This window comes from Lampetra fluviatilis, chromosome 38 (assembly GCF_964198595.1).
Source record: "Lampetra fluviatilis chromosome 38, kcLamFluv1.1, whole genome shotgun sequence".
In the NCBI taxonomy this organism is placed as follows: domain Eukaryota; kingdom Metazoa; phylum Chordata; class Hyperoartia; order Petromyzontiformes; family Petromyzontidae; genus Lampetra; species Lampetra fluviatilis.
Genome location: NC_136312.1, coordinates 11,761,425 through 11,786,322, shown reverse-complemented (window position 1 = coordinate 11,786,322; position 24,898 = coordinate 11,761,425). Strand labels below are relative to the sequence as shown.

General features: G+C 54.8%; 1 protein-coding gene across 1 annotated transcript in view; it reads left to right on the top strand.

The window, feature by feature from the left end:
• Positions 1 to 24,898, top strand: part of LOC144945699 (voltage-dependent calcium channel subunit alpha-2/delta-3-like) — a 143,408-nt gene that overhangs the window by 70,202 nt on the left and 48,308 nt on the right. Inside the window, exons 10-11 of the mRNA XM_078874267.1 lie at positions 15,196 to 15,285; positions 17,188 to 17,301. Of these exons, the coding sequence (XP_078730393.1) occupies positions 15,196 to 15,285; positions 17,188 to 17,301 (204 nt within the window). The remainder of the gene's footprint in view (positions 1 to 15,195; positions 15,286 to 17,187; positions 17,302 to 24,898) is intronic.

The window sequence follows — 24,898 nt, the reverse complement described above, 5'->3', positions numbered from 1 at the left end:
CAGAAGTTGGGGTCCGGTTTGCGACGCGACTTGGCGTGGAACTTTCGTCATTCTCCTCCTGTTCTTCTTCTGTCCGTCGTGAACGTCGATGACTGTGGAGGACAGCTGAGCTCCGGTTGGCTCGACGCGCGCGTGCGTAGCGGATGAACATTGCCTGCCTCGCTCCGGGTTCGTGCGCTGACGGCGGCGCTCAGATTGACACTCGCGGGCTGCGGGGCCGCGGCTGCAAGACGGAGGGCCAAGTGGGTGGCGGTCAGAAGACAAAGACAAAGATCCCCGTATAGCATGAACAGACTGCAGGGGCAAGTGCTGTTAGCGAGCACCTACGAAGGTCGGAGCGGTACACGAGGGGGTGGGTGGCCAGCACAACGCTCGACTGCCTTTGTCTCCCCAGTGGTGATATTTACACACTGCACCAGGTACTCATTTGAGGCTGAGTCGACTTAGGGGAGGCCCAGGACCGGTTAAGATAATCGTCACTGGGTGTTGGCCGCTACACTATCGGTCAGCACACGCGCGCACACAGTGCATCCCCACGTTCACTCCGCGGCCAAATGTGAAAAGGGGTCCATTTCCAGCGACTGATACCCACGCCGGTCATGTCGAGGTGTTGTCGTCATGTTGTCATCATTGTGTCGTCATGTTGTCATGGTGTCGTCATGTCATCATGTTGTCATGTCATCATGTTGTCATGTCATCATGTTGTCATGTCATCATGTTGTCGTCATGTCGTCGTCATGGTGTCGTCATGATGTCATCATGTCATGTTGTCGTCATGGTGTCGTCATGGTGTCGCGGTAAACGGGTGGTGTTCACCGCGTGCTCTGGGCATCCGCGGGCGATTCGGACTCCCCGGAGTGTGCGCCCCGTCCAGCGTCTCCGAAGGCCGTCGAGAAATCGCCAAACAAGAAATCAACAAACACCACGTACGGATTTGGGTGCTGCTCAGCCACATGTTCGTGAATTTATCCCAGAGAGAAAGTCATGATGTCGTCCGTTGACCTCCCTTCACGAAAGGCACACATCTCGCTCCTGTGGCTAGGAGATGTTAACCACCTCGCCTGGTACACAGGAGGTCGCGGGTTCGATCCCGACCCCGACGATACCTGCTGTATATTTGCAGTTTGCGTGGCTTTCTCTCTCATTATCACGGTGGCTAGGAGATGTTAACTACCTCACCTGGTATACAGGAGGTCGTGGGTTCGATCCCGACCATAACATATATTTGGAGTTTGTATGTTCTCCCCGTGGTCGTTGGGATTTTTCTCCGGGTCCTCCGGTTTTCCCCTCCACACTTAGAATCAACATCACGCATTTGGAGTATTTGGCGGCTATACATTTGTACGCGATAATCCACTTCGTTGGGCTATCATCTGTGGTGGCCAGGTCGCTTCTGGAAAACAGCTTCGTCGCAGCTCAGTGGAGCCTTCGCCTGGGTAAAATACAAAATACGTTCGTAAAAACGAGTTTTTAATGTCTGTTCATGAGCATCTTGGACAAGCATCTTGTAATTCCTGGAGAAGCTCTTTTTCTTTCCTTCCCCCCACCAGACGTTGCAGAAGGCGAGCGGCCTCTGACTTGAGTGCAGCGCCGCCCCCCGTGTCTGTCTGGACACTTCTGGCAGAATCCCATCTTGCCACACGCACAACCTCGGTGCCCTTGGGTGGCCTCAGGATCCACTTGGTGGCGTTAGGATCCATTTAGGATCAACATTTCCCACTTGGCTGAGCGAAGTCGATAAATGCTCTCTCCCTTTCTCCGTGATGTCCCTACACACCTGAACAGTTATTGATCTCCATCAGGACGATGTTTTTGTTGATACATCATGGAAATAGATATACACAATCTTTTATTCATTCCACATCCTCCCTCAGATCATGGCATTGCAACATCCTGACGTTGCCGGAGCGGGAAAACCCAGGGGGGACATTGGCGATATGAGCAGGCACACCGGTCTCATGAGAGCAGGCGGGGGGAGGTGAGGGAGGTGGGGAGGAGGGGGGGTGGAGGTGGGGAGGGGGGGAGGTGGGGGGAGGAGGGGGAGGTGGGGAGGAGAGGTGGGAGGAGGGGGAGGTAGGGAGGAGGGGGAGGAGGGGGGTGGAGGGGGAGGAGGGCAGGTGTGGAGGGGGGTGGGTGCTGGTGGTGGTGCTGGAGGTGGCCAGGTGATCGCCAATGTGGGCTCAGGTATTTAAGGCTCAGGGTCGAAGGTTCTAGAAAGTGACCCAGCGACGGGGTAAGGTTCTGTGTGGGCGCTCGAGGCGCTTCTGTTTCGTTAGGGCCTTCACTGATAACGTTGTACAGCTACAGCTGCTGCTACTGACCACGTGTTGTACAGCTGCTACTGCTGCTGACCACGTGTTGTACTGCTGCTACTGCTGCTGACCCCGTGTTGTACAGCTGCTGCTACTGCTGCTGACCCGGTGTTGTACAGCTGCTGCTACTGACCCCGTGTTGTACAGCTGCTGCTACTGACCCCGTGTTGTACAGCTGCTGCTGCTGCTCTCCGTTGAGAATGAGATTGTGCGAGAAACACCACTTTCAAGACGTTTATTTGCGATGAGAAAAAAAACAATTTATCTCACCTCATCAACGAAAAAACATATTGACATGACTCTGCGTCTATGTATAAACACTGCCTATCCTTGCTATATGTATATATATAAGAATATATCCTAGTAACATTTGTTATCATACAAAAAAAAAACACGGTCGATTTATTTTTCGTAGGCCCAAGACACAGTGCCTACTCTGCTCTGTTGGATAATACGGCCCTGGTGAGTGAGTGAGTTGGTGGGTGAGCGGGTGAGTGAGTGGGTTGGTGGGTGAGTGAGTGGGTTGGTGGGTGAGTGAGTGGGTTGGTGGGTGAGTGAGTGGGTTGGAGGGTGAATGAGTGAGTGGGTGGCTGGGTGAGTGGGTGGTGAGTGGGTTGGGGGGTGAATGAGTGAGTGGGTGGCTGGGTAGTGTAGTGGTTAGCGCGCTGCTCTATGAACCCGACCATCCGAGTGTGTGAACCAGTCCTTTGGCCTCCCCATAGGTCGACTCGGTCTCAAATGAGTACCTGGTGCGGTGTGTAGTAAACAACGCAGTCTCACACAGTCTCACACACACTCTCTCTGTCTCACACACACTCTCTGTCTCACACACACTCTCTCTGTCTCACACACAGTCTCACACACACACAGTCTCACACACACACAGTCTCACACACACACAGTCTCACACACACACAGTCTCACACACACACACAGTCTCACACACACACAGTCTCACACACACAGTCTCACACACACACAGTCTCACACACACACAGTCACACACACACACAGTCTCACACACACACAGTCTCACACACACACAGTCTCACACACACACAGTCTCACACACACACAGTCTCACACACACGGTCTCACGCACTCTAACTCCCCTGCCAGCGACGTGTTCATTGACTAATTCATTACTCGGTGATGGCGTCAGATATCGCGTCTGGTTTTCAATTAAGCCTTTTGTGCTCCGCTATTGACCCGCGGGTGAGCCGCGTGCAGCTCTGGAATCGATAACCACAGCAGAAGCAGCACCAACACTACCAACACCAGCACCACCAACACCACCACCAGCACCACCACCACCAGCACCACCAACTCCACCACCAGCACCACCAACACCACCAACTCCACCACCAGCACCACCAACTCCACCACCAGCACCACCAACAACTCCACCACCAGCACCACCAATTCCACCACCAGCAACACCACCAACACCAGCACCAACAACACCAACACCACCAACACCACCACCACCAACAACAACACCACCAACACCACCGCTGGGCATGCATGGTGGGATGATAACCCTGCACAGCTACACGAGGCATCCACCCCGGTTGTCCATCCTGGTTGTCCACCATCATTGTCCACCCCGGTCACCCAACCCGGTCGAGCCCCCTGGTCATGCACCCGTGTAGTCCACCACGATTGTCCAACCCGGTCACCCACTCTTGTTGTCCACCCGGGTTGTCCACCGAGGCTGATGTGAGTGAGGCCACGGGCTCGCCACGTTGGTGTTCACGTCTCTCGCGGTGGGGTAAAGAGGGGGCACCCCCAGAGAGACCGCCCTTGGGCGGCCCACACGGCACGCGTTCAAACCGGTTAGAACCGGTTCGACACGCGGATTGTCGCAGCCCCATGTTACCGTTTATCATTGAGATTGTCGGGTTTGGTGGGTGGGTTGGAGGGACGGTTTGTGGGTTGGATTGGTGGGTGGGTGAGGCTCCCCCATGGTCACATAATAATAATAGAACGTCTACGGGCATCTCACGGCAGTGCGGTCGCCTTGCGGCCCACACTGAGCTATTCTCTCTCCCGTTATACTAGTGACTTATCAAAGCTCATTTCATCTGAATCGTCGTGCCACTACTGCTGTGCTGCTACTGCTGCTGCTGTGCTACTGCTGCTGTTTAACGCTCTCGGTTTCAAGCATCACTCTGAGAGGACTTCTGACATTTCGCATCAGGGACCCCCCCCCACCCCCCAATGGGGGTGGGGGGGCGATAAGGACGCGGCCGCTGCTGGTTGTAGATAGAGACGGGGGGGGGTGATGAATGGGAGTCGAGGCGGGGGAGGCGGCGTGGAGATAAGAGGCCGAGACGCGGGGAGACGAGGACATCTCCCCGCGTGTGTGCGCACGTCACCGCCATCATTGTTCATCTACACGTGCTTCTATATAGAATCATTATTCATCATTATTAATATCCATGTGATTTAATATATATATTGTGTACACACACGTGGACATATTCCTGTATGTATGTGTATTAATATCATTGTTAATATACATGTGTGTGTTTAATATTGGGGGGGGGGGACATCCCCCCCCAATATTAAAATATGCTCAAAATGCCCCCCCCCCCCCAATATATTGCTGTAAAATAGATGTCTGTTTATATGATTGTGGTTATGGTTGTACTTTATTAATCCATAAACTCTGCTATTACATACAATGACACAAGAAGAGGCAAAAAAAAAACAGGGCAATATAAATACAGTACACTATGTGACATTATTGTAAAACATTAAAACAAAGTCCATCCCATGTGTTAGGGAATCTTTTTTTATATTTTAGGCAGGAAATGGCAGAAAATTTGTTTACAAATTTAGATTTTCTTCTTCTTGGTTCTTTCGGTAAAGTCACGTAGAAGGGAAGTAATAAAATAATAAAAATGAAACATAATAAAATAATTCTCATGACGTTTTTACCGAAAGAACCAAGAAGATGAATCCCTGCAGTCACGAAAGCTTTAAATCGAAATGTAGATTTTCTTTTCATTATTAATATACAACATGTACTTTTATATATATAGTCATCATTATTAATATACAACATGTACTTTTATATATAGTCATTATTATGAATATACAACATGTAGTTTATATATATAGTCATCATTAATATACAACATGTAGTTTATATATAGTCATCATTATTAAGATACAACATGTAGTTTTATATATATTGTCATTATTAATATACAACATGTAGTGTTTTATATATATATCGTCATTATTAATATACATGTGGTTTTATATATATTGTCATCATTATTTTATACAACATGTAGTGTTATATATATGTAGGGCTGTTACAGAGAGCCCGTTATGCATGGCAGCCTATGGTAAAGAAGCACAGTGGGCGGGGCTACGTCAGTGCACGGGCAGGTGCCCTCTACGACGTCCGCGCTTCGGACGTTACGATCCCCCGGGGCCCCACCCCTCAGGGAGGGGGGTGTATAAAAGGGGAATGTATCGGGGGGCTCGGGAGTGATGTTTAGCTAAAGAAGAGGAGGCGGAAGACGTCTGAGATAGAGCCCTGGACTCCCCCTGGTACGCCGTCCTTATCAGGACCGCGCAGGCTCGAGCCAGTGGCGTGGTACCAGAGCCAGAGCCAGTGCTGGTCTGGACTCTGGGTACCGGGCCCGACTGACCAGTGTCGGGCCAAGATAGCCTCCCCTAGCCCATTAGTGGAGGACTCAGAGGCAGGCTAAGGTTAGCCTAGAGGTGTGTCCTCAGATAGACGGGTGAGGGGGCCGATACCCCCTCAATTGTGTATGTCACAAAGTTGGTATTCAAATAAACAAGTGTGCCTCCAACTCCGGTGTCAACGAGTCATAAGCGTTACTACATCTGGCGTCAGAAGTGAAACAAAGTACGAACATGGATACACGCCGGACGACTCGAGTCGGAGTACCAGGAGCGGAGGACACCGCTGCAGTTGGAGAGCCCGAGACGGCTGAAGATGCCATCGAGCAGCCGGGGCTGGGTGCATCCACGCCACAGCAGCTGGAGGAAGGGGAGCCGTCGACGGAGGGGCTGAGGCAGGCGCACGCGAAGCTGGCCGAGCTGCTGTACGCCGCAGCCGCCATGCTCGATAACATCACACGGCTGGGGGCTGCGGGACCGCCACGAGGCGACAGCAGCCAACGACCACAGCGCCTTCCCGCCATTTCAACGGAGCAACATTTTGAAACTCCCGCCATCGCCGCAGCTGCTGTTGAGGGCGTGGCCGCTCTAAGCATCGCGTCCAACGGCGGGAGTACAGTACCTGCCGCGTCACCACGGGTGCGACCGGCGATGCCATCGCTGCTTCGGGCCGACGCTGACTCGAGTGAGGGAGACGAGGGAGCGCGATCGTCCTCTGCAGCCGCTGCCTTACATCAGCGACTGCCGCCGCTCAAAGAATTTGTGGGCGAGGAGGGCGACTGGGGCGGCTTCCAGCGGCGCTTCCTCGCTCACCAGGAGATGGCACAGTGGACAGACGCCGAGGCTCTCCGAGCACTGCCAGCACTCCTCGACAGCGACGCCCTCGCCACACTAACATCGGCAACGAAGGAGAGGCGTTCCACGCTGCGGAAGGCGATGCAAGTGCTGTCCGCTGTGTATGGGCCACCATCGGACTGTCGTCAACTCTTTTACGATCGCCAGCGGGGGACGAAGGAGTCGCCCCTGGCGTACCGTACAAGCCTCCTGGCGCTGGCAAAGGAAGCCTTTCCACGAATGGACGACGAGGGGATCGACGCCATGGTGACAGAAAAGATACTTTTGCTGGCGGACGACTTAGACATCGTCATTGTCGCACAGGACGATGCAGAAATGTGCTCCCTCCAAGCGGCCCGTCTCCTCCACGCAAACCTGTCCTCTCAACGACGGAAGGCCAGCAAGGCGGCGAGCGGGCGCGCCGTCGCTGCGGCCACCCTCCCGGCGGAAGAGGTTTGCGCCATCAACCATCGACGGCAGCACGGAGCGGGAGCGCGGGGGGACCGGGCCGGTTCAAGCCATCTACAACGTCCATCGTCGCCACCAGCGCTTCCACGCTGCTACAACTGCGGCATCCGGGGCCACGTCGCCTCGGGGTGCCGCTCTCCTCGGCAGTGCGGGACGACACCTCAACGGGACGCCGGCCCTCGTCACAAGCTCCACCATCATAATCCGGCGAGTCGCGGCACCCCTCACGTTTGGCCCACGCACACGCCCGTCGCACACTTAAACACCGCAGCGAAGGGGGGGCCAATATCGCGTACCATGGCACCAACACGCACCGCTCTGGGTACTCACATTGAACCCAGCCAGTGGTCCGTGTTGGCCCATCGGGTTGTAGCCGCGTCGTCGGGGTCGTCGGCCGTTGTGGGTCACATCGATGGGGTGGAGGTTCGCATCTTGGTCGATACAGGAGCATCGGCGACCATTATTTCGGAGTTGATTTATAACATTCTCCCTGCCCAGAGCCGTCCTTTGATGCCTGTTAATGTGCCATTCTTTGCTGCTAACGGGGGTTCACTTGGCATCATCGGACAAATTCGAGCCCAAATTTGTGTCGGGGATATTAAATTATCTGGGCCGATTTTTGTTTCCTCCTCGCTGGCGGTTCCGTGCCTGCTGGGGACGGATTTCCTGGCCAAAATGCCGATTAGGATATTAATCGACCAGGGATGCATTGAGCTCCCATCGGGCCGACGCATGGCGTTTTTGCCATCCCCCGCTACGAGCCGGACGGCGTTCGCGACGGTGCCGGCGTTCATAGATAGAACGGTGCGCGTTCCTCCGGGGGCGCAAATGTTAATTCCTTTGAGACTTCGGCGGCCCTTCGCTAAGGGCATTGGGGCTCAAGGGGTTTTGCTGGGACCGTCTAGGGCCGGGGTCAGTGGACCTAATTTACTCCCGGCCCAGACCATAGTGAGAGGGGATGGAGAACCCTTCATCGCGGTCCTCAATGTGGGCTCGCAGACGGTGGTGGTCCCACAGGGGACCGTGCTTGCTCACGCAACGCCGGTGCCCTGTGAGGAACCCGTCGCGAGTCATGTCGGCGCTGCCCCTGCACCGCGACCACATTCAGACAGCGATGAAGGGTGGCTCGAGGCGCTTTGCGCGGGATCGACGGACCTGTCAAATTTAGAGCGCCAACGTCTTAAGACACTACTGAGGGAATTTTCCGACGTTTTCAGTCGGGATAAATACGATTTGGGCTGCACTCATCTGCTGCGTCACCATATTGATACGGGTGACAGCGCGCCAATACGCCAAAATCCTTTTCGGTTGAGTCCCGCCGAAAAGGACCATGTCAAATCGGCTGTTGATGACATGCTAGCCGCCGACATAATTTCTCCCTCCAACAGCCCTTGGGGAGCGCCGATCGTCCTGGTTAAGAAGCAGGACGGTTCGTTGCGGTTTTGCGTTGACTTTCGGCGCCTTAATAAAATTACGGTTGCCGACGCATACCCGCTCCCACGGATGGACGAATCGCTTGACGCCTTGGCAGGAGCGCGATTCTTCTCCACATTGGACTTACTTTCGGGATTCTGGCAGCTTCCTCTGGACGATGATTCAAAGCCTAAAACTGCTTTCCGTACTCCGCACGGCCTGTTTCAATTCAACCGGTTGCCGATGGGCTTACACTCAGCGCCGGCAACTTTCCAGCGGTTGATGGAATTGGTTTTGGCTGGATTGCAATGGGAGTCGTGCCTGATTTATTTGGATGACGTCATTGTCTTTGGCAAAACTTTTGAGGAACATCTCCAGAGGTTGCGGGCGGTTTTCCTAAAGATGCGGGCTGCTAATTTGAAATTTAAGCCCCAAAAATGCCATTTGTTACGCGAGTCGGTGCGTTATTTGGGGCACATCGTGGGGCGCTCAGGTATTTCTACCGATCCCGCTAAAACGCAGTGTGTAAGCTCCTGGCCGACTCCCACCTCAGTGGGAGAGGTTAGGAGTTTTATTGGGTTTGCGTCGTATTATAGACGCTTCGTCGCTAATTTTGCGACTATCGCCAAACCCCTACATGCTTTAACATCTAAAGGGGTTCGGTTTTGCTGGGGTCAGGAGGAGGAGGCTGCTTTTTGCTCCCTTCGGGATGCTTTGGTAAACGCTCCTCCCCTGATTTACCCTGATTTTTCAAAACCGTTCTTGCTCGACACCGATGCGAGCAACACGGGTATTGGGGGCGTGCTCTCCCAGGTGGTTGACGGCGTGGAACATGTGGTTGCGTACGGCAGTCGGGTGTTGTCTCCAGCGGAGCAACGGTATTGTGTCACCCGTAGGGAACTGTTGGCAATTGTCCATTTCGTCCAACAGTATCGCCCATATCTGTACGGTCGGCATTTCACCGTCCGCACAGATCATGCGGCACTGCAGTACGCCCTGAGGGTCCAACAGCCATCGGGACAATTGTCCCGATGGTTGGAGGTCCTCCAGGATTACGATTTCCAAACCACATACCGTAAGGGCGTTCGCCACACCAACGCGGACGCTCTGTCACGCTTGCCAACCACCTCCGAGTGTGCATGCCTCCTGGGGTCTGGACGTTGCAGGCCTCCAGAGGACACATCGGTACCTGTCTTGGCGGCCGCCAACGACGACGATGCAATGGTTCCTAATTCGATCGAACAACAGGGCAAAGATTCCCTGTTGGGGTTGCCCGTCATTGAATGGGGGCGCCTCCAGATGGAGGATGTCTCCCTCCTCGGGTGGCGACGTCGCGTTGGCGGTGCGGCGGGGGGAAAAAGAGGTGGTTCCGACGCATGGGAAATGTGCCAAGGTCTGCTAATGCATTGGGACGGGAAGTCACGTCGACATCGGCTGGTTGTCCCTACTGGGTTGCGGGGTAGGGTGGTATGGGCCGCTCATGAGCGCCTCCTACACCTGGGGACCCAAAAGACTCTCGCCTTGCTGCAACTTGATTTTTACTGGCCTGGCATGACGAGGGATGTGGGGGATTTGTTGGGATCGTGCCCTCAATGTGCACAACGCAAACCGCCGGCACGGGAGTCTAACCCGCCCTTGCAATCGATCAAAGTGTCCAGGATAAACGAGCTGGTCGCTCTGGACATTTTGGGACCATTCCCCGCCACCCCCAGAGGGAATAGATATTTGTTGACGGGTGTCGAGTATTTTACACGCTGGCCTATGGCCTGGCCTTTGGCCAACCAGTCGGCAGCAGCCATCGTGGAGGCCTTTGTTCAGGGTTATGTCCTGGACAAAGGTGCTCCGGAGAGGCTGCTGACCGACCAGGGCAGAAATTTTTCCGGTAAACTACTCAGACAAGTCTGCGATCTCCTGGGCACAAAGAAAATTCGGACCTCCCCATATCACCCACAAACTGACGGGATGGTCGAACGTTTGCATCGCACCATCTCGTCCATGTTATCACAACAAGTTTCGGACTCGCAAACGGATTGGGACCTACAAATTCAGGGGGTCTTGGCGGCGTACCGGATGGCACCCCATGCGGCTACGGGGTTTTCTCCCTTTTACCTCATGTACGGCCGAGAACCAGACCCGCCTGTTCGTGCCCAGTTGCGGATCCCCGTGCCGCAGGGAAAAACTAATCTGGCTGACCACGTTAAATTTAATCTGGACAAATTGACCGAGGCACGGGATGCTGCAATGCAAAACTCTGACCTCCGTCAGAAGGCAAATGAGCGCCTCAGATTGAGTCGAGCGCACATGCTGCAGTGGAAGCCGGGGGACAAGGCATGGTTGCACTGCCCCCAGGTGCCACTGGCAACCTCCTCTAAACTTGTGCGGCCGTGGCGGGGCCCTGTGGAAGTGGTGGAGGTGTTACGTCCGCAGTGCGTGCGCATCAAGTGGGGGAAGCGGCGATGGTTCGTGCACCCCTCCAGATTAAAACCCTTCGCTGCGGTACACGACCCCACTTCACACGCGCGTGGCCAAACATGTGGGGGGTCGGCCGACTTGCTGGGTCCGTCTCTGTCGCTCTCACCTGATGCCTTGCCGGCTGTGCCACCTTCAGGAGCATCAGGAGTGACGGGCTCACGCCCGATCACCCCTCCTGCGGATACCGAGGGTCACGCGGAGTCAGAGGAATGCTCACCTCAAGACGGACAGTCGCCACCTGATGGTCCGCCACGCGGGGTTACCCCGTGTGAGGGGCCCGCTGCAAGGACGCGCGCTAAAATGCGCAAACTGTTGTGAGGCCGGAAAATGTGTACATAGCTGTTGTGTTTATTGGCTGTTGTGTGGATGGTGTGTTTCCCGCTCCTCGGATGTACATATGTTGGGTTCACCGTTTGTTGTGTGTGCGGGGTGGGTTCCCTGCTGGTTGTATATAAGCTGTTTTTTTTACGGAATTCGTATTTATTCGGGGGGGTGCGACGGGTTGTTTCTCATCTTGTTGTTGTGTCTTGTTCTGGTTCCTGTTATGGTTCAAAAATAGTGAGGCACACGTCAGGGGGTGAAGGCACCTTTATTGTCAAATTTTGTATGTTGGCAGCCGAGACGGCTGCATGCTATGTGGGGGGGAGTGATGTAGGGCTGTTACAGAGAGCCCGTTATGCATGGCAGCCTATGGTAAAGAAGCACAGTGGGCGGGGCTACGTCAGTGCACGGGCAGGTGCCCTCTACGACGTCCGCGCTTCGGACGTTACGATCCCCCGGGGCCCCACCCCTCAGGGAGGGGGGTGTATAAAAGGGGAATGTATCGGGGGGCTCGGGAGTGATGTTTAGCTAAAGAAGAGGAGGCGGAAGACGTCTGAGATAGAGCCCTGGACTCCCCCTGGTACGCCGTCCTTATCAGGACCGCGCAGGCTCGAGCCAGTGGCGTGGTACCAGAGCCAGAGCCAGTGCTGGTCTGGACTCTGGGTACCGGGCCCGACTGACCAGTGTCGGGCCAAGATAGCCTCCCCTAGCCCATTAGTGGAGGACTCAGAGGCAGGCTAAGGTTAGCCTAGAGGTGTGTCCTCAGATAGACGGGTGAGGGGGCCGATACCCCCTCAATTGTGTATGTCACAAAGTTGGTATTCAAATAAACAAGTGTGCCTCCAACTCCGGTGTCAACGAGTCATAAGCGTTACTACATATATATAAAATCTTTATATTAACATACACGTTATTATATATATGAATACACACACACGGGGACATGTACTCGTGTCTGTGTGTATTAGTATAATCATTAACATACACGTGATCTTATATACAATAATCGTTGACATAAATGTGATCTTGTATAAAATCATCGTTATTAACATACATGAGGTTATATAAAATCATCATTAATATACATATGGTTATAAATGTCTATGGATATACACGCACACAAGGGGACATATACCCGTGTGTGTGTGTGTATATTAGTATCATTAGTATTAATATATGTGTGGTTTTATATGTATATGGATATACATACACACAGTATCGTTATTATCGTTATTAATATATATGGGGATATATATCGATCCACTGGTGGCAATCTCATGGATATATCCACATATATATAGTATCGAACCATTAGTGGCAATATCGCTCTGTATATGAATATAGATCCATATATATGGACACAAAAATATTTATATACAAATATATTCATCCATATTTTTGGATACATATATTGTTGCACCACTGATATCAACATCACTGTGTGTATGGGTAGATATAGACATGTGGTGCATATCTATCGATCCATGTACATGGATATCTACAGGGCGGCCCAAAAGTCAGGACACATAAGATTATTATACAGATGTTATTATTATTATTATACAGATGTTATTATTATACAGATGTTATTATTTATAGATCATCACTCTAGAGTCTAGACCAGGGGTCGGCAACCTGCGGCTCCGGAGCCGCATGCGGCTCTTTTGAACCTTGACCGCGGCTCCGGGGCGGATGCTAGCGAGGGGAGGAGGCGCACTGTGACACCTGCTCTGGCGTTGCCGCTGCTGACAGGTCGCCGCTCCGCTCCACACTGCCCGCCCGGTGACAGGCAATAACGTTGCCGTTGCTTTGTCACATGTTTGGAAGAAGTAAAAACCTTCCTGGGCAGCAAAGAGCTCACCTTTGCTGAGCTGGAACAGCCAGAGTGGCTGGAAAAATTACATTTTATGGTAGACATGACAGCACATCTAAACACGCTAAATACAACCCTTCAGGGGAAAGGAGGCACAGCCCTGCACATGCTGGAGGAGGTTTTGGCATTCGAGCGCAAGTTGACAGTGTTTGTCAAAGATTTACAGAGAGGTACACTGTCTCACTTTTCCTCTTTGAGAGAGTTCAAACAAAGTCATGATACGATAAATTTGGAATATTTCAAGTCTGCAATCACCACAATGCAAAGTTCGTTTGGGAAACGATTCTGTGAGTTCAGAGAGGAAAAAACGACATTATCCTTCCCTGTCACTCCCCTGGCGATCGATCCATCCCTATTGAATATGACTGCATTTGCAGGTGTAAGTCAACCTGATCTTGAGATGGAACTGGCCGATATAGCCGACAAAGTTATATGGGTGTCCAAGTTCAAATGCTTGACCGCTACTCTTGAGGATGTTGCCCGTCAGAAGGCCATTCTGGCTCAGAATCATAAATGGAGTGATATTGAAAACCTTCCCAAACAGGACAAACTTGTATTCGAAACATGGAATGCCATCCCCAACACTTATATAAACATGAAAAAGTATGCATTTGGAGTCCTGTCGATCTTCGGCTCCACATATGTATGTGAGCAGGTCTTCTCCAACATGAACTATATTAAAAACAAACATCGATCACGCCTCACAGATGACAGCTTGCAAGCCTGTGTGAAAATGAAGGTGACGTCTTACAGCCCTGATGTGCAGACACTGTGCACTGAGGTTCAGGAGCAAAAATCCCATTAACCAGGTAATTTAGCTATTAATTTGCAAAAATATATTTTACATTGTTAAGTGAAAAAGTCCTTTTTTTATTCAGATTGACAGCTGACTGCACGATCCTGTATATAGCAATAAGGTAAGAAACAATATATGCAGTGTTATATTTGTTTTAAATGTTGCAATGGTTTTGCGGCTCCCAGTTTATTTTTTCCTTCGGAAACGGGTCCAAGTGGCTCTTTATGTCTTAAAGGTTGCAGACCCCTGGTCTAGACCATCGCCACCACCATCATCATCACCACCATCATCATCACCAACCGATACATCAAGATCATCACTCTAAACCATCATCACCACCACCACCATCACCACCATCATCACCACTCGATACATCAAGATCATCACTCTAAACCATCATCACCATCATCACCACCACCACCATCACCACCATCATCACCACTCGATACATCAAGATCATCACTCTAAACCACCATCACCACCACCACCATCACCACCATCATCACCACTCGATACATCAAGATCATCACTCTAAACCCTCATCACCACCATCACCATCATCACCACCATCACCACCACTCGATACATCAAGATCATCACTCTAAACCCTCATCACCATCATCACCACCACCACCATCACCACAACTATCATCACCACCATCATCACCACTCGATACATCAAGATCATCACTCTAAAGTCTAAACCATCTTCACCACCACCACCACCATCATACATTCGAGTAGCGAGGCAGCTGGGACACGTGGTGTGTGCGTGTTGGGGGAATCCACTCGGCCTCAACCGAGTCGCTGGCGTAGCGGCGCTGCGTAGTGAACATCGCCACTGGGGAGACAAAGGCGGTCGGGCGTGGTGCTGGCCACCCACCCCCCTCGTGTGGTGTTGCTTGCGTGCTTGTGGCAGATGTTGTTCGTGTTGTTTACGTGGCTGCTGTTTATGTGGCTGTTGTTTATGTGGTTGTTTATGTTGTTTACGTTGTTGTTGTTGACGTGGTTGTTGTTGTTGACGTGGTTGTTGTTGTTGTCAGCACTTTAAGAAGCAGACAGAGAAGCTGCTGGCCAAGGGAACGGGGCTGCTGGAGAACGCCCTCGACAGAGCGTTCAGCATCCTCAACGAGGTGGGGGCACGGGGGGTCGGGGGGGGACGGGGGGAGGGGCACGCAGAGAAATGGGGGGGGGGGGCATGGGGAGATACGGGGATACGAGGAGACGTGGGGACACAGGACATCAGGTTGACACGGGGACACGGCGAGAAGGGGACACGGGGAGAGATGGAGACACGGAGACACGGGGGAACACGAGAACGGGGAGACACAGAGGGACACGGGGGGACATTGTTGGACACGGGGGGACACGGGGGGACATGGGGAGACACGGGGGAACACGAGAACGGGGAGACACGGGGAGACACGGGGGGACATGGGGGGACACGTGGTTCTGGCGGTCGCCACCGAGCCTCGGGGTCGCGATCTCTCTCAGGGCCACGGCACCGCGTGATGAGGTCGCGAGTGGAGCCGCGGGAAGGGATCGAGGCACACAGACAAAGGTCCCCCGTGTATCCTTAGCAAGCTGTCGGGGCAAGTGCTGTTAGCGAGCAGCAGCAGCAGCACCGATGAAGGCCGGCACGGCACACGAGGGGGTGGGTGGCCAGCACCACGCCCGGCCCCGTTTGTATCCCTGGCGGCGATGATGTTGTTGACACATCGTATCAGGCACTGGTCGCAGAACCTTGACATATAGAGGACCGCAGAGCTTGGGGACATTTGTGGTTGTGCAGCCTCCTCATCACCGCGTGCCTGCCGCTGCTGTGTGTGTGTCTGTATGCGTGTTTGTGTCTGAATGTGTGTGTGTCTGTATGTGTGTGTGTGTCTGTATGTGTGTGTCTGTATGTGTGTGTGTGTCTGTATGTGTGTGTGTGTCTGTATGTGTGTTTGTGTCTGAATGTGTGTGTCTGTATGTATGTATGTATGTGTGTGTCTGTATGTGTGTTTGTGTCTGAATGTGTGTGTGTCTGTATGTGTGTTTGTGTGTCTGAATGTGTGTGTGCGTGTATGTGTGTGTGTGTGTGTATGTGTGTGTGCCTGTATGTGTGTGTCTGAATGTGTGTGTGCGTGTATGTGTGTGTGCCGCGATGTGTGTGTGTCTGTATGTGTGTGTGTGTCTGTATGTGTGTGTGTGTCTGTATGTGTGTTTGTGTGTCTGTATGTGTGGACCCCCCTAATGGAGCATCTTCACCGATTGGAAACATTTAGGCTGGCCTGCCTACGATCCATCCTGGGTTTAACCAGGCTGGATTTTGTGAGGAGCTCACAAGTCCTTGAAAGATCTGGGCAAAGTCCCATCGGTGAGCTCCTCCGGCAGGCAAGGCTGCGTTGGCTGGGTCATGTAGCCTGCATGCCCAGCCACCGCATGCCTAAACAGCTTTTGTTCGGCCGGATCGAGGGGGCTAAACGGGCGTGGCACGGGCTAGAGAAGAGATGGAGTGATGTGGTACAGGAGGACGTGGAGCTGAGTGGACTTGCCGATGACTGGTACCAGCGGTGTCAAGATCGGCCTCTGTGGAGGAGGCTCGTGAAGGACGCTACTGGGCAGTTGGAGGCAGTCGCCCTCCAACAACAACGGAGGGCGGAGGAGCGACGCTCACAATGACGAGCGGAGCGCCGGGTGGCTAAAGCACAGCAAGTTGGTACAGTAGGGGGCACAGGTGGTGCATCAGCCAGTCATCTCGGTCATCTCGGTCAGTCGACCCGTGGCACCTGGGTCTGCCCCGTGACCTCCTGCCAGCGGGCGTTCGACACTTCACGTAGCCTCAAGGTGCACATGGCCTGGCACAAGCGTCGTGGTGACGTCACCGCCACTTAGTGGCGAATGGCGGTTGTTGTTGTTGTTGTTGTCTGTTTGTATGTGTCTGTGTGTCTGTATGTATGTGTTTGTGTGTGCGTCTGTATGTATGTGTGTGTGTCTGTATGTACGTGTCTGTGTGTCTGTGTGTCTGTATGTACGTGTCTTTATCTGAGTAGTTTAACCGGACCGGCCAAGGCAGCCAGTGTAGCCAGGCCATCATGCTCATCACGGACGGCGCCACTGACACCTACGACAACGTGTTCAACACCTACAACCGGCCCCACCGCAGGGTGAGTGCACAGGGGCAGGGCACGGGGGGATGGCACGGGGGGAGGGCACGGGGGGAGGGCACGGGGGGAGGGCACGGGGGCAGGGCACGGGGGGAGGGCACGGGGGGAGGGCACGGGGGGAGGGCACGGGGGGAGGGCACGGGGGGAGGGCACGGGGGGAGGGCACGGGGGGAGGGCACGGGAGGTTGGGGGGGGACATGAGGACACGAGACATGGGACAAGGGTACAGAGAGACATGGGGACATTAGGAATATGGGACATGGGGACACGGGCATAGAGACACAGAAAATGAGACGTGGAATATGCAAACTTCCCCAATCACTCACCGCCGCACGGTACTCATTTTGACGACCACCAGAACTAGCAGTGAAAGAGCCTTCTCTCTCGAGGCGGGGTTCTCACTGCAGCCTTGCACCCCCTTGCTTGTCAAGCGTTACAACAATGTACAATGCTAATACATATGTAGGGGTGTTAGAGAGAGAGCCGTTATGCATGGCAGCTTATGGGAAACAAACACAGTGGGCAGGGCTACGTGAGTGCACGGGGGGGGGTGCTCTCAACGACGTCCGCACCAGGCAGCCCGGGGCCCCACCCCTCAGCGGGGGTTGAGTATAAAGGGGGATGTGTCAGAGGGCTCGGGGCAGAATGTTAAAGCTAAACCAGTGAAGACCGAAGATCGTCTAGCTAGAGCCCTGGACTCCCCTGGGACGCCGCCCTTGTCAGGGCCGCGCAGGACCGAGCCAGCGGCGTGGTCCCGAGAACCAGAGCTAGTGCTCTGGGACTCCGGGTACCGTAGCCCGACTTACCAGTGTCGGGCCAGACAGCCTCCCCTAGCCCATTAGTGGAGGACTAGGAGGTAGGTCAGAGATAGCTAGCAGTGTCTTCCCAGCTAGCCGGGTGAGGGGGCCGATACCCCCTCCAGTATTGTATGTCCGCGGTTGTGAAAACTGTTGCGGAATAAATACGTGTGCCTCAACCCCGGGTGTCCAAGAGTCCTCAACGGTATTACATCTGGTGTCAGAAGTAAAAATCTATGAACATGGACACGCGCCGGTCAGCTCGGGTCAGGATACCGGGGGCGGAGGACACCGCTGCAGTCGGAGAGCCCGGGACGGGTGAAGAGAGCACGGAGCAGTCGGGGCCAGATACGGCTACGCCGCAGCAACAGGAGGGTGGAGAGGTGTCGGCAGAGGGGCTGAGGCAGGCGCACGCCAAGCTGATGGAGCTGCTGCACGCCGCTGCCAGCATGCTGGACCACATCACTCAGCTGGGGGCTGCTGGACCGCCACGGGGCGACGAAAGTCGACGACCACAGCGCCTTCCCGCCATTTCGGCGGAACACCAATTTGAAAATCCCGCCATCACCGCAGCTGCAGTTGAGGGCGTGGCCGGCCTGAGCATCGCGTCCAACGGCGGGCATACAGTACCTGCCGCGTCATCGCCAACGGACGGGACGTCACCACGGGTGCGACCGGCGATGCCATCGGTCGTGCGCGCCGAAGCAGAGCCGGGTGAGGGGGACGAGGAAGGGCGACCTTCTGCGGCAGCCGCTGCGCTACATCAGTGACTGCCTCCACTCAAAGAATTTGTGGGCGAGGAAGGCGACTGGGGCGGCTTCCAGCAGCGCTTCCTCGCTCACCAGGAGATGGCGAAGTGGACGGACGCCGAGGCTCTCCGCGCGCTGCCAGCACTCCTCGATAGCGACGCCCTCGCCACTTTAACATCGGCACCGAAGGAGAGGCGCTCTACGCTGCAGACGGCGATGCAGGTGCTGGCTGCAGTTTACGGTCCGCCGTCAGACTGTCGCCAACTCTTCTACGATCGCCAGCGGGGGGCAAAGGAGTCGCCTCTGGCGTACCGCACAAGCGTCCTGGCACTGGCAAAGGCGGCCTTTCCACAGATGGACAACGAAGGTGTCGACGCCATGGTTACAGAGAAGATACTCCTGCTGGCGGACGACTTGGAGATCGTCATCGTCGCACAGGACGACGCGGAAATGTGCTCCCTCCAAGCAGCACGACTCCTCCACGCAAACCTGCTCGCGCAACGACGCAAGGCCAGCAAGGCGGCGAGCGGGCGTACCGTGGCCGCAGCCACCCTCCCGGCGGAGGAGATCTGCGCCATCGACCATCAACGGCGGCAGGGAGCGGGAGTACGGGCGGACCGGGGCGGCTCGAGCCATCCCGATCATCCGTCGTCGTCACCAGCGCTCCCGCGCTGCTACAACTGCGGCATCCGGGGCCATGTCGCCTCGGGGTGCCGCTCTCCTCGGCAGCGCGGGACAACACCTCGACGGGACGCCGGCCCTCTTCCCAAGCTCCATCATCATAACCCGGCGAGTCGCGGCACCTCACATGTTTGGCCCACGCACACACCCGCCACACACTCATACACCGCACCGATTGGGGGGCCAATATCGCGCACCATCGCACCAACACGCACCGCTCTGGGTACTCAGATTGAACCCAGCCAGTGGTCCGTGTTGGCCCATCACGTTGTAGCCGCGTCGTCGGGGTCGTCGGCCGTTGTGGGGCACATCGACGGGGTCGAGGTGCGCATCCTGGTCGATACGGGAGCATCGGCGACCATTATTTCGGAGTTAATTTACAATATTCTCCCTGCCCAGAGCCGTCCTTTGATGCCTGTTAACGTGCCATTCTTTGCTGCTAACGGGGGCTCACTTGGCATCATCGGACAGATTCGAGCCCTAATTTGTATCGGGGATATTAAATTGTTTGGGCCGATTTTTGTTTCCTCCTCGCTGGCGGTTCCGTGCCTGCTGGGGACGGACTTCCTGGCCAAAATGCCGATTAGGATATTAATCGACCAGGGATGCATTGAGCTCCCGTCGGGCCGACGCATGGCGTTTCTGCCATCCCCCGGTACGAGTCGGACGGCGTTCGCAACGGTGCCGGCGTTTGTAGATAGAACGGTGCGCGTTCCTCCAGGGGCACAAATGTTGGTTCCTTTGAAACTTCGGCGGCCCTTCGCTAAGGGCATTGGGGCCCAAGGGGTTCTGCTGGGGCCATCTAGGGCCGGGGTTAGTGGACCTCATTTACTTCCGGCCCCGACCATAGTAAGAGGGGACGGAGACCCCTTCATCGCTGTCCTCAATGTGGGCTCGCAGACGGTGGTGGTCCCGCAGGGGACCGTGCTTGCTCACGCGACGCCGGTGCCCTGTGAGGAACCCGTCGCGAATCACGTGAGTGCTGTCCCTGCGCCGCGACCACATTCGGACAGCGATGAAGGGTGGCTCGAGGCGCTTTGTGCGGGATCGACGGACCTGTCAAATTCAGAGCGTCAACAGCTTAAAACGCTACTCCGGGAATTTTACGACGTTTTCAGTCGGGACAAATACGATTTGGGTTGCACTCATCTGCTGCGTCACCATATTGATATGGGTGACAGCGCGCCAATACGCCAGAATCCGTTTCGGTTAAGTCCCGCCGAAAAGGACCATGTCAAATCGGCTATTGATGACATCTTAGCCGCCGACATCATTTCTCCTTCCACCAGCCCTTGGGGAGCGCCGATCGTCCTGGTTAAAAAGCAGGACGGCTCGTTGCGGTTTTGCGTTGATTTTCGGCGCCTTAACAAAATTTTGGTTGCCGACGCATACCCGCTCCCACGGATGGACGAATCGCTGGACGCCTTGGCGGGAGCGCGATTCTTCTCCACATTGGATTTACTTTCGGGATTCTGGGAGCTTCCTCTGGACGATGATTCAAAGCCTAAAACTGCTTTCCGTACACCGCACGGCCTGTTCCAATTCAACCGGTTGCCGATGGGACTCCACTCAGCGCCGGCAACTTTCCAGCGTTTGATGGAATTGGTTTTGGCTGGATTGCAATGGGATTCGTGCCTGATTTATTTGGATGACGTTATCGTCTTTAGTAAAACTTTTGACGAACATCTCCAGAGGTTGCGGGCGGTTTTCCTAAAGATGCGGGCTGCTAATTTGAAATTCAAACCCCAAAAATGTCATCTGTTATGCGATTCGGTGCGTTATTTGGGACACATCGTGGGGCGCTCAGGTATTGCTACCGATCCCGCCAAAACGCAGTGCGTCAGCTCCTGGCCGACTCCCACCTCGGTGGGAGAGGTCAGGAGTTTTATTGGCTTCGCGTCGTATTACCGACGTTTCGTCGCAGATTTTGCGACGATTGCGAAACCCCTACACGCTTTAACATCAAAAGGGGTTCGGTTCCACTGGCGTCAGGAGGAGGAGGCTGCTTTCTGCTCCCTTCAGGACGCCCTGGTAAAAGCTCCTCCCTTGAGTTACCCCGATTTTTCTAAGCCTTTTTTGCTCGACACCGATGCGAGCAACACAGGTATTGGGGGCGTGCTTTCCCAGGTGGTTGACGGCGTGGAACGGGTGGTTGCGTACAACAGTCGGGTGTTGTCTCCGGCGGAGCAAAGATATTGTGTCACCCGTCGGGAACTGTTGGCAATTGTCTATTTCATCCAACAGTATCGCCCATATCTGTACGGTCGGCATTTCACCGTCCGCACAGATCATGCGGCACTGCAGTACGCCCTGCGAGTTCAACAGCCATCGGGACAATTGTCCCGAATGTTGGAGATCCTCCAGGATTTTGATTTTGAAACCACCTACCGTAAGGGCGTTCGCCACACAAATGCTGACGCTCTGTCGCGCATGCCAACCACCTCCGAATGTGCATGCCTCCTGGGGTCGGGACGTTGCAGGCCAGCAGGGGACATACCGGTTCCGGTCCTGGCGGCCGCCGGCCACGATGAAACATTGGTTCCAAATTCAATCGCACAACAGGGAAAAGATTCCCTGTTGGGGATGCCCGTCAATGAATGGGGGCGCCTCCAGATGGAGGATACCTCTCTCCTCGGGTTGCGTCGTCGCGTCGGCTGTGCTGGGCAGGGCAGGGGTGATGCCGATGCATAGGAATTGGTGCATGGTCTGCTGATGCACTGGGACGGAAAATCCCATCGACATCGGCTGGTGGTCCCTTCGGGGTTGCGGGGCAAGGCGGTGTGGGCCGCACATGAGCGCCTCCTACACCTGGGGACCCAAAAGACCCTCGCCTTACTCCAACTCGATTATTTTTGGCCAGGCATGACGAAGGATGTCGGGGATTTACTGGGGTCATGCCCTCGGTGCGCGCAACGAAAACCGCCAGCACGTGTGTCTAACCCACCCTTGCAGTCAATCAAAGTGTCCAGAGTTAACGAACTCGTCGCGCTGGATATTTTGGGCCCATTCCCCGCCACACCCAGGGGCAATAGATATTTGTTAACTGGTGTGGAGTATTTTACACGCTGGCCTATGGCCTGGCCCCTTGCCAACCAGTCGGCAGCAGCCATCGTGGAGGCCTTTGTTCAGGGTTATGTCCTGGACAAAGGTGCTCCGGAGCGGCTGCTGACCGACCAGGGCAAAAATGTTTCCGGTAAATTGCTCAAAGAAGTCTGTGAGCTCCTGGGCACGAAGAAAATTCGTACCTCCCCGTATCACCCGCAGACTGACGGGATGGTCGAGCGTCTGCATCGGACCATCGCGTCAATGTTGTCACAGCAGGTGTCGGACTCACAGACCGATTGGGACTTGCAAATTCAAGGGGTATTGGCGGCGTACCGGATGGCCCCCCACGCAGCTACGGGATTTTCACCCTTCTACCTCATGTACGGCCGCGAACCTGACCCGCCTGTTCGTGCCCAGCTGCAGATCCCCGCGCCTCAGGGAAAAACTAAATTGGCTGACCATGTAAAATTTAATTTGGCCAAATTGACAGAGGCACGGGATGCTGCCATGCAAAACTCTGACCTCCATCAGAAAGCGAATGAGCGGCTCAGACTGGGTCGGGCGCACATGCTGCAGTGGAAGCCGGGGGACAAGGCATGGCTGCACTGTCCCCAGGTGCCACTCGCAACCTCCTCTAAGCTGGTGCGGCCGTGGCGGAGGTGGTCGAGGTTTTGCGACCGCAGTGCGTGCGCATCAAATGGGGGAAGCGGCGGTGGTTCGTCCACCCCTCTAGATTAAAACCCTTCGTTGCGGTACACATCCCCACTTCACACACGCGTGGCCAAACATGTGGGGGGTCGACCGACTCACTGGGTCCGTCTCCGTCGCGCTCACCTAATGCTTTGCCGGCTGTGCCACCTCCAGGTGCATCAGGAATGACGGGCTCACGCCCGATCACCCCTCCTGGGGATGCCAAGGGTCACGCGGCGTCGGATGAGGACTCACTCCGAGACGGACAGTTGCCACCTGACGGTCCACCACCCGGGGTTACCCCGTGTGAGGGGCCCGCTGCACGGACACGCGCTAAAATGCGCAGACTGTTGTGAGGCCGGAAGATGTGTACATAGGTTGTGTTCATTGCGTGTTGTGTGTGTGGTGGGTTCCCTGCAAATTGTGTGTAGACTGTTTTTACGGAATTCGTATTTAATCGGGGGGGTGCGTCGGGTTGTTTTCTCTTCTTGCTGTTGCGTTCTTGTTGTGTTGTTCTTGTTATTGTTGAAAAATAGTGAGGCACACGCGCGGTCAGGGGGTAAATGCGCTTTTATTGTCGTTTTTTTTGTATGTTGGCAGCCGGGACGGCTGCAAGCTATGCGGGGGGGGGGGGGGTGATGTAGGGGTGTTAGAGAGAGAGCCGTTATGCATGGCAGCTTATGGGAAACAAACACAGTGGGCAGGGCTACGTGAGTGCACGGGGGGGGGTGCTCTCAACGACGTCCGCACCAGGCAGCCCGGGGCCCCACCCCTCAGCGGGGGTTGAGTATAAAGGGGGATGTGTCAGAGGGCTCGGGGCAGAATGTTAAAGCTAAACCAGTGAAGACCGAAGATCGTCTAGCTAGAGCCCTGGACTCCCCTGGGACGCCGCCCTTGTCAGGGCCGCGCAGGACCGAGCCAGCGGCGTGGTCCCGAGAACCAGAGCTAGTGCTCTGGGACTCCGGGTGCCGTAGCCCGACTTACCAGTGTCGGGCCAGACAGCCTCCCCTAGCCCGTTAGTGGAGGACTAGGAGGTAGGTCAGAGATAGCTAGCAGTGTATTCCCAGCTAGCCGGGTGAGGGGGCCGATACCCCCTCCAGTATTGTATGTCCGCGGTTGTGACAACTGTTGCGGAATAAATACGTGTGCCTCAACCCCGGGTGTCCAAGAGTCCTCAACGGTATTACACATACATAGGGGTTTGATGAAACAAAGCAGTTGCACTTAACGTGCCCGGCTTAATTTGTGTTTTCGATTATTTACCTTCTAAGAACAATCTGGCCGCGTCTCGCACCCCCAGAGAGGGAATCTCGCACCCCAGTGGGCGACGTGCACCCCATGTGAATAGCCACTGCTCCAGAGCCTAATGATGACTCCAGTGATGGTGGCACTGCCCAGATGGTTATTGGCAAGAACTGGTTTCGCCATTCACGGTCTCATCAGCAGTGCCACCAGGCTCTGCTGGTAGAACTGCCCAGATGGTTATTGGCAAGGGCGCTCTCTGGTCGACATGGGTCCTGGTTCGACACAAACCTCTGCGTTGAATCACTCCGCGCTTTGCGTTTGAGACCTTGGTCAGGGATTGAACTCGCGTCCCTCTGGGACTCGGAGCGGCTTCTGCTCATTAATTATCCG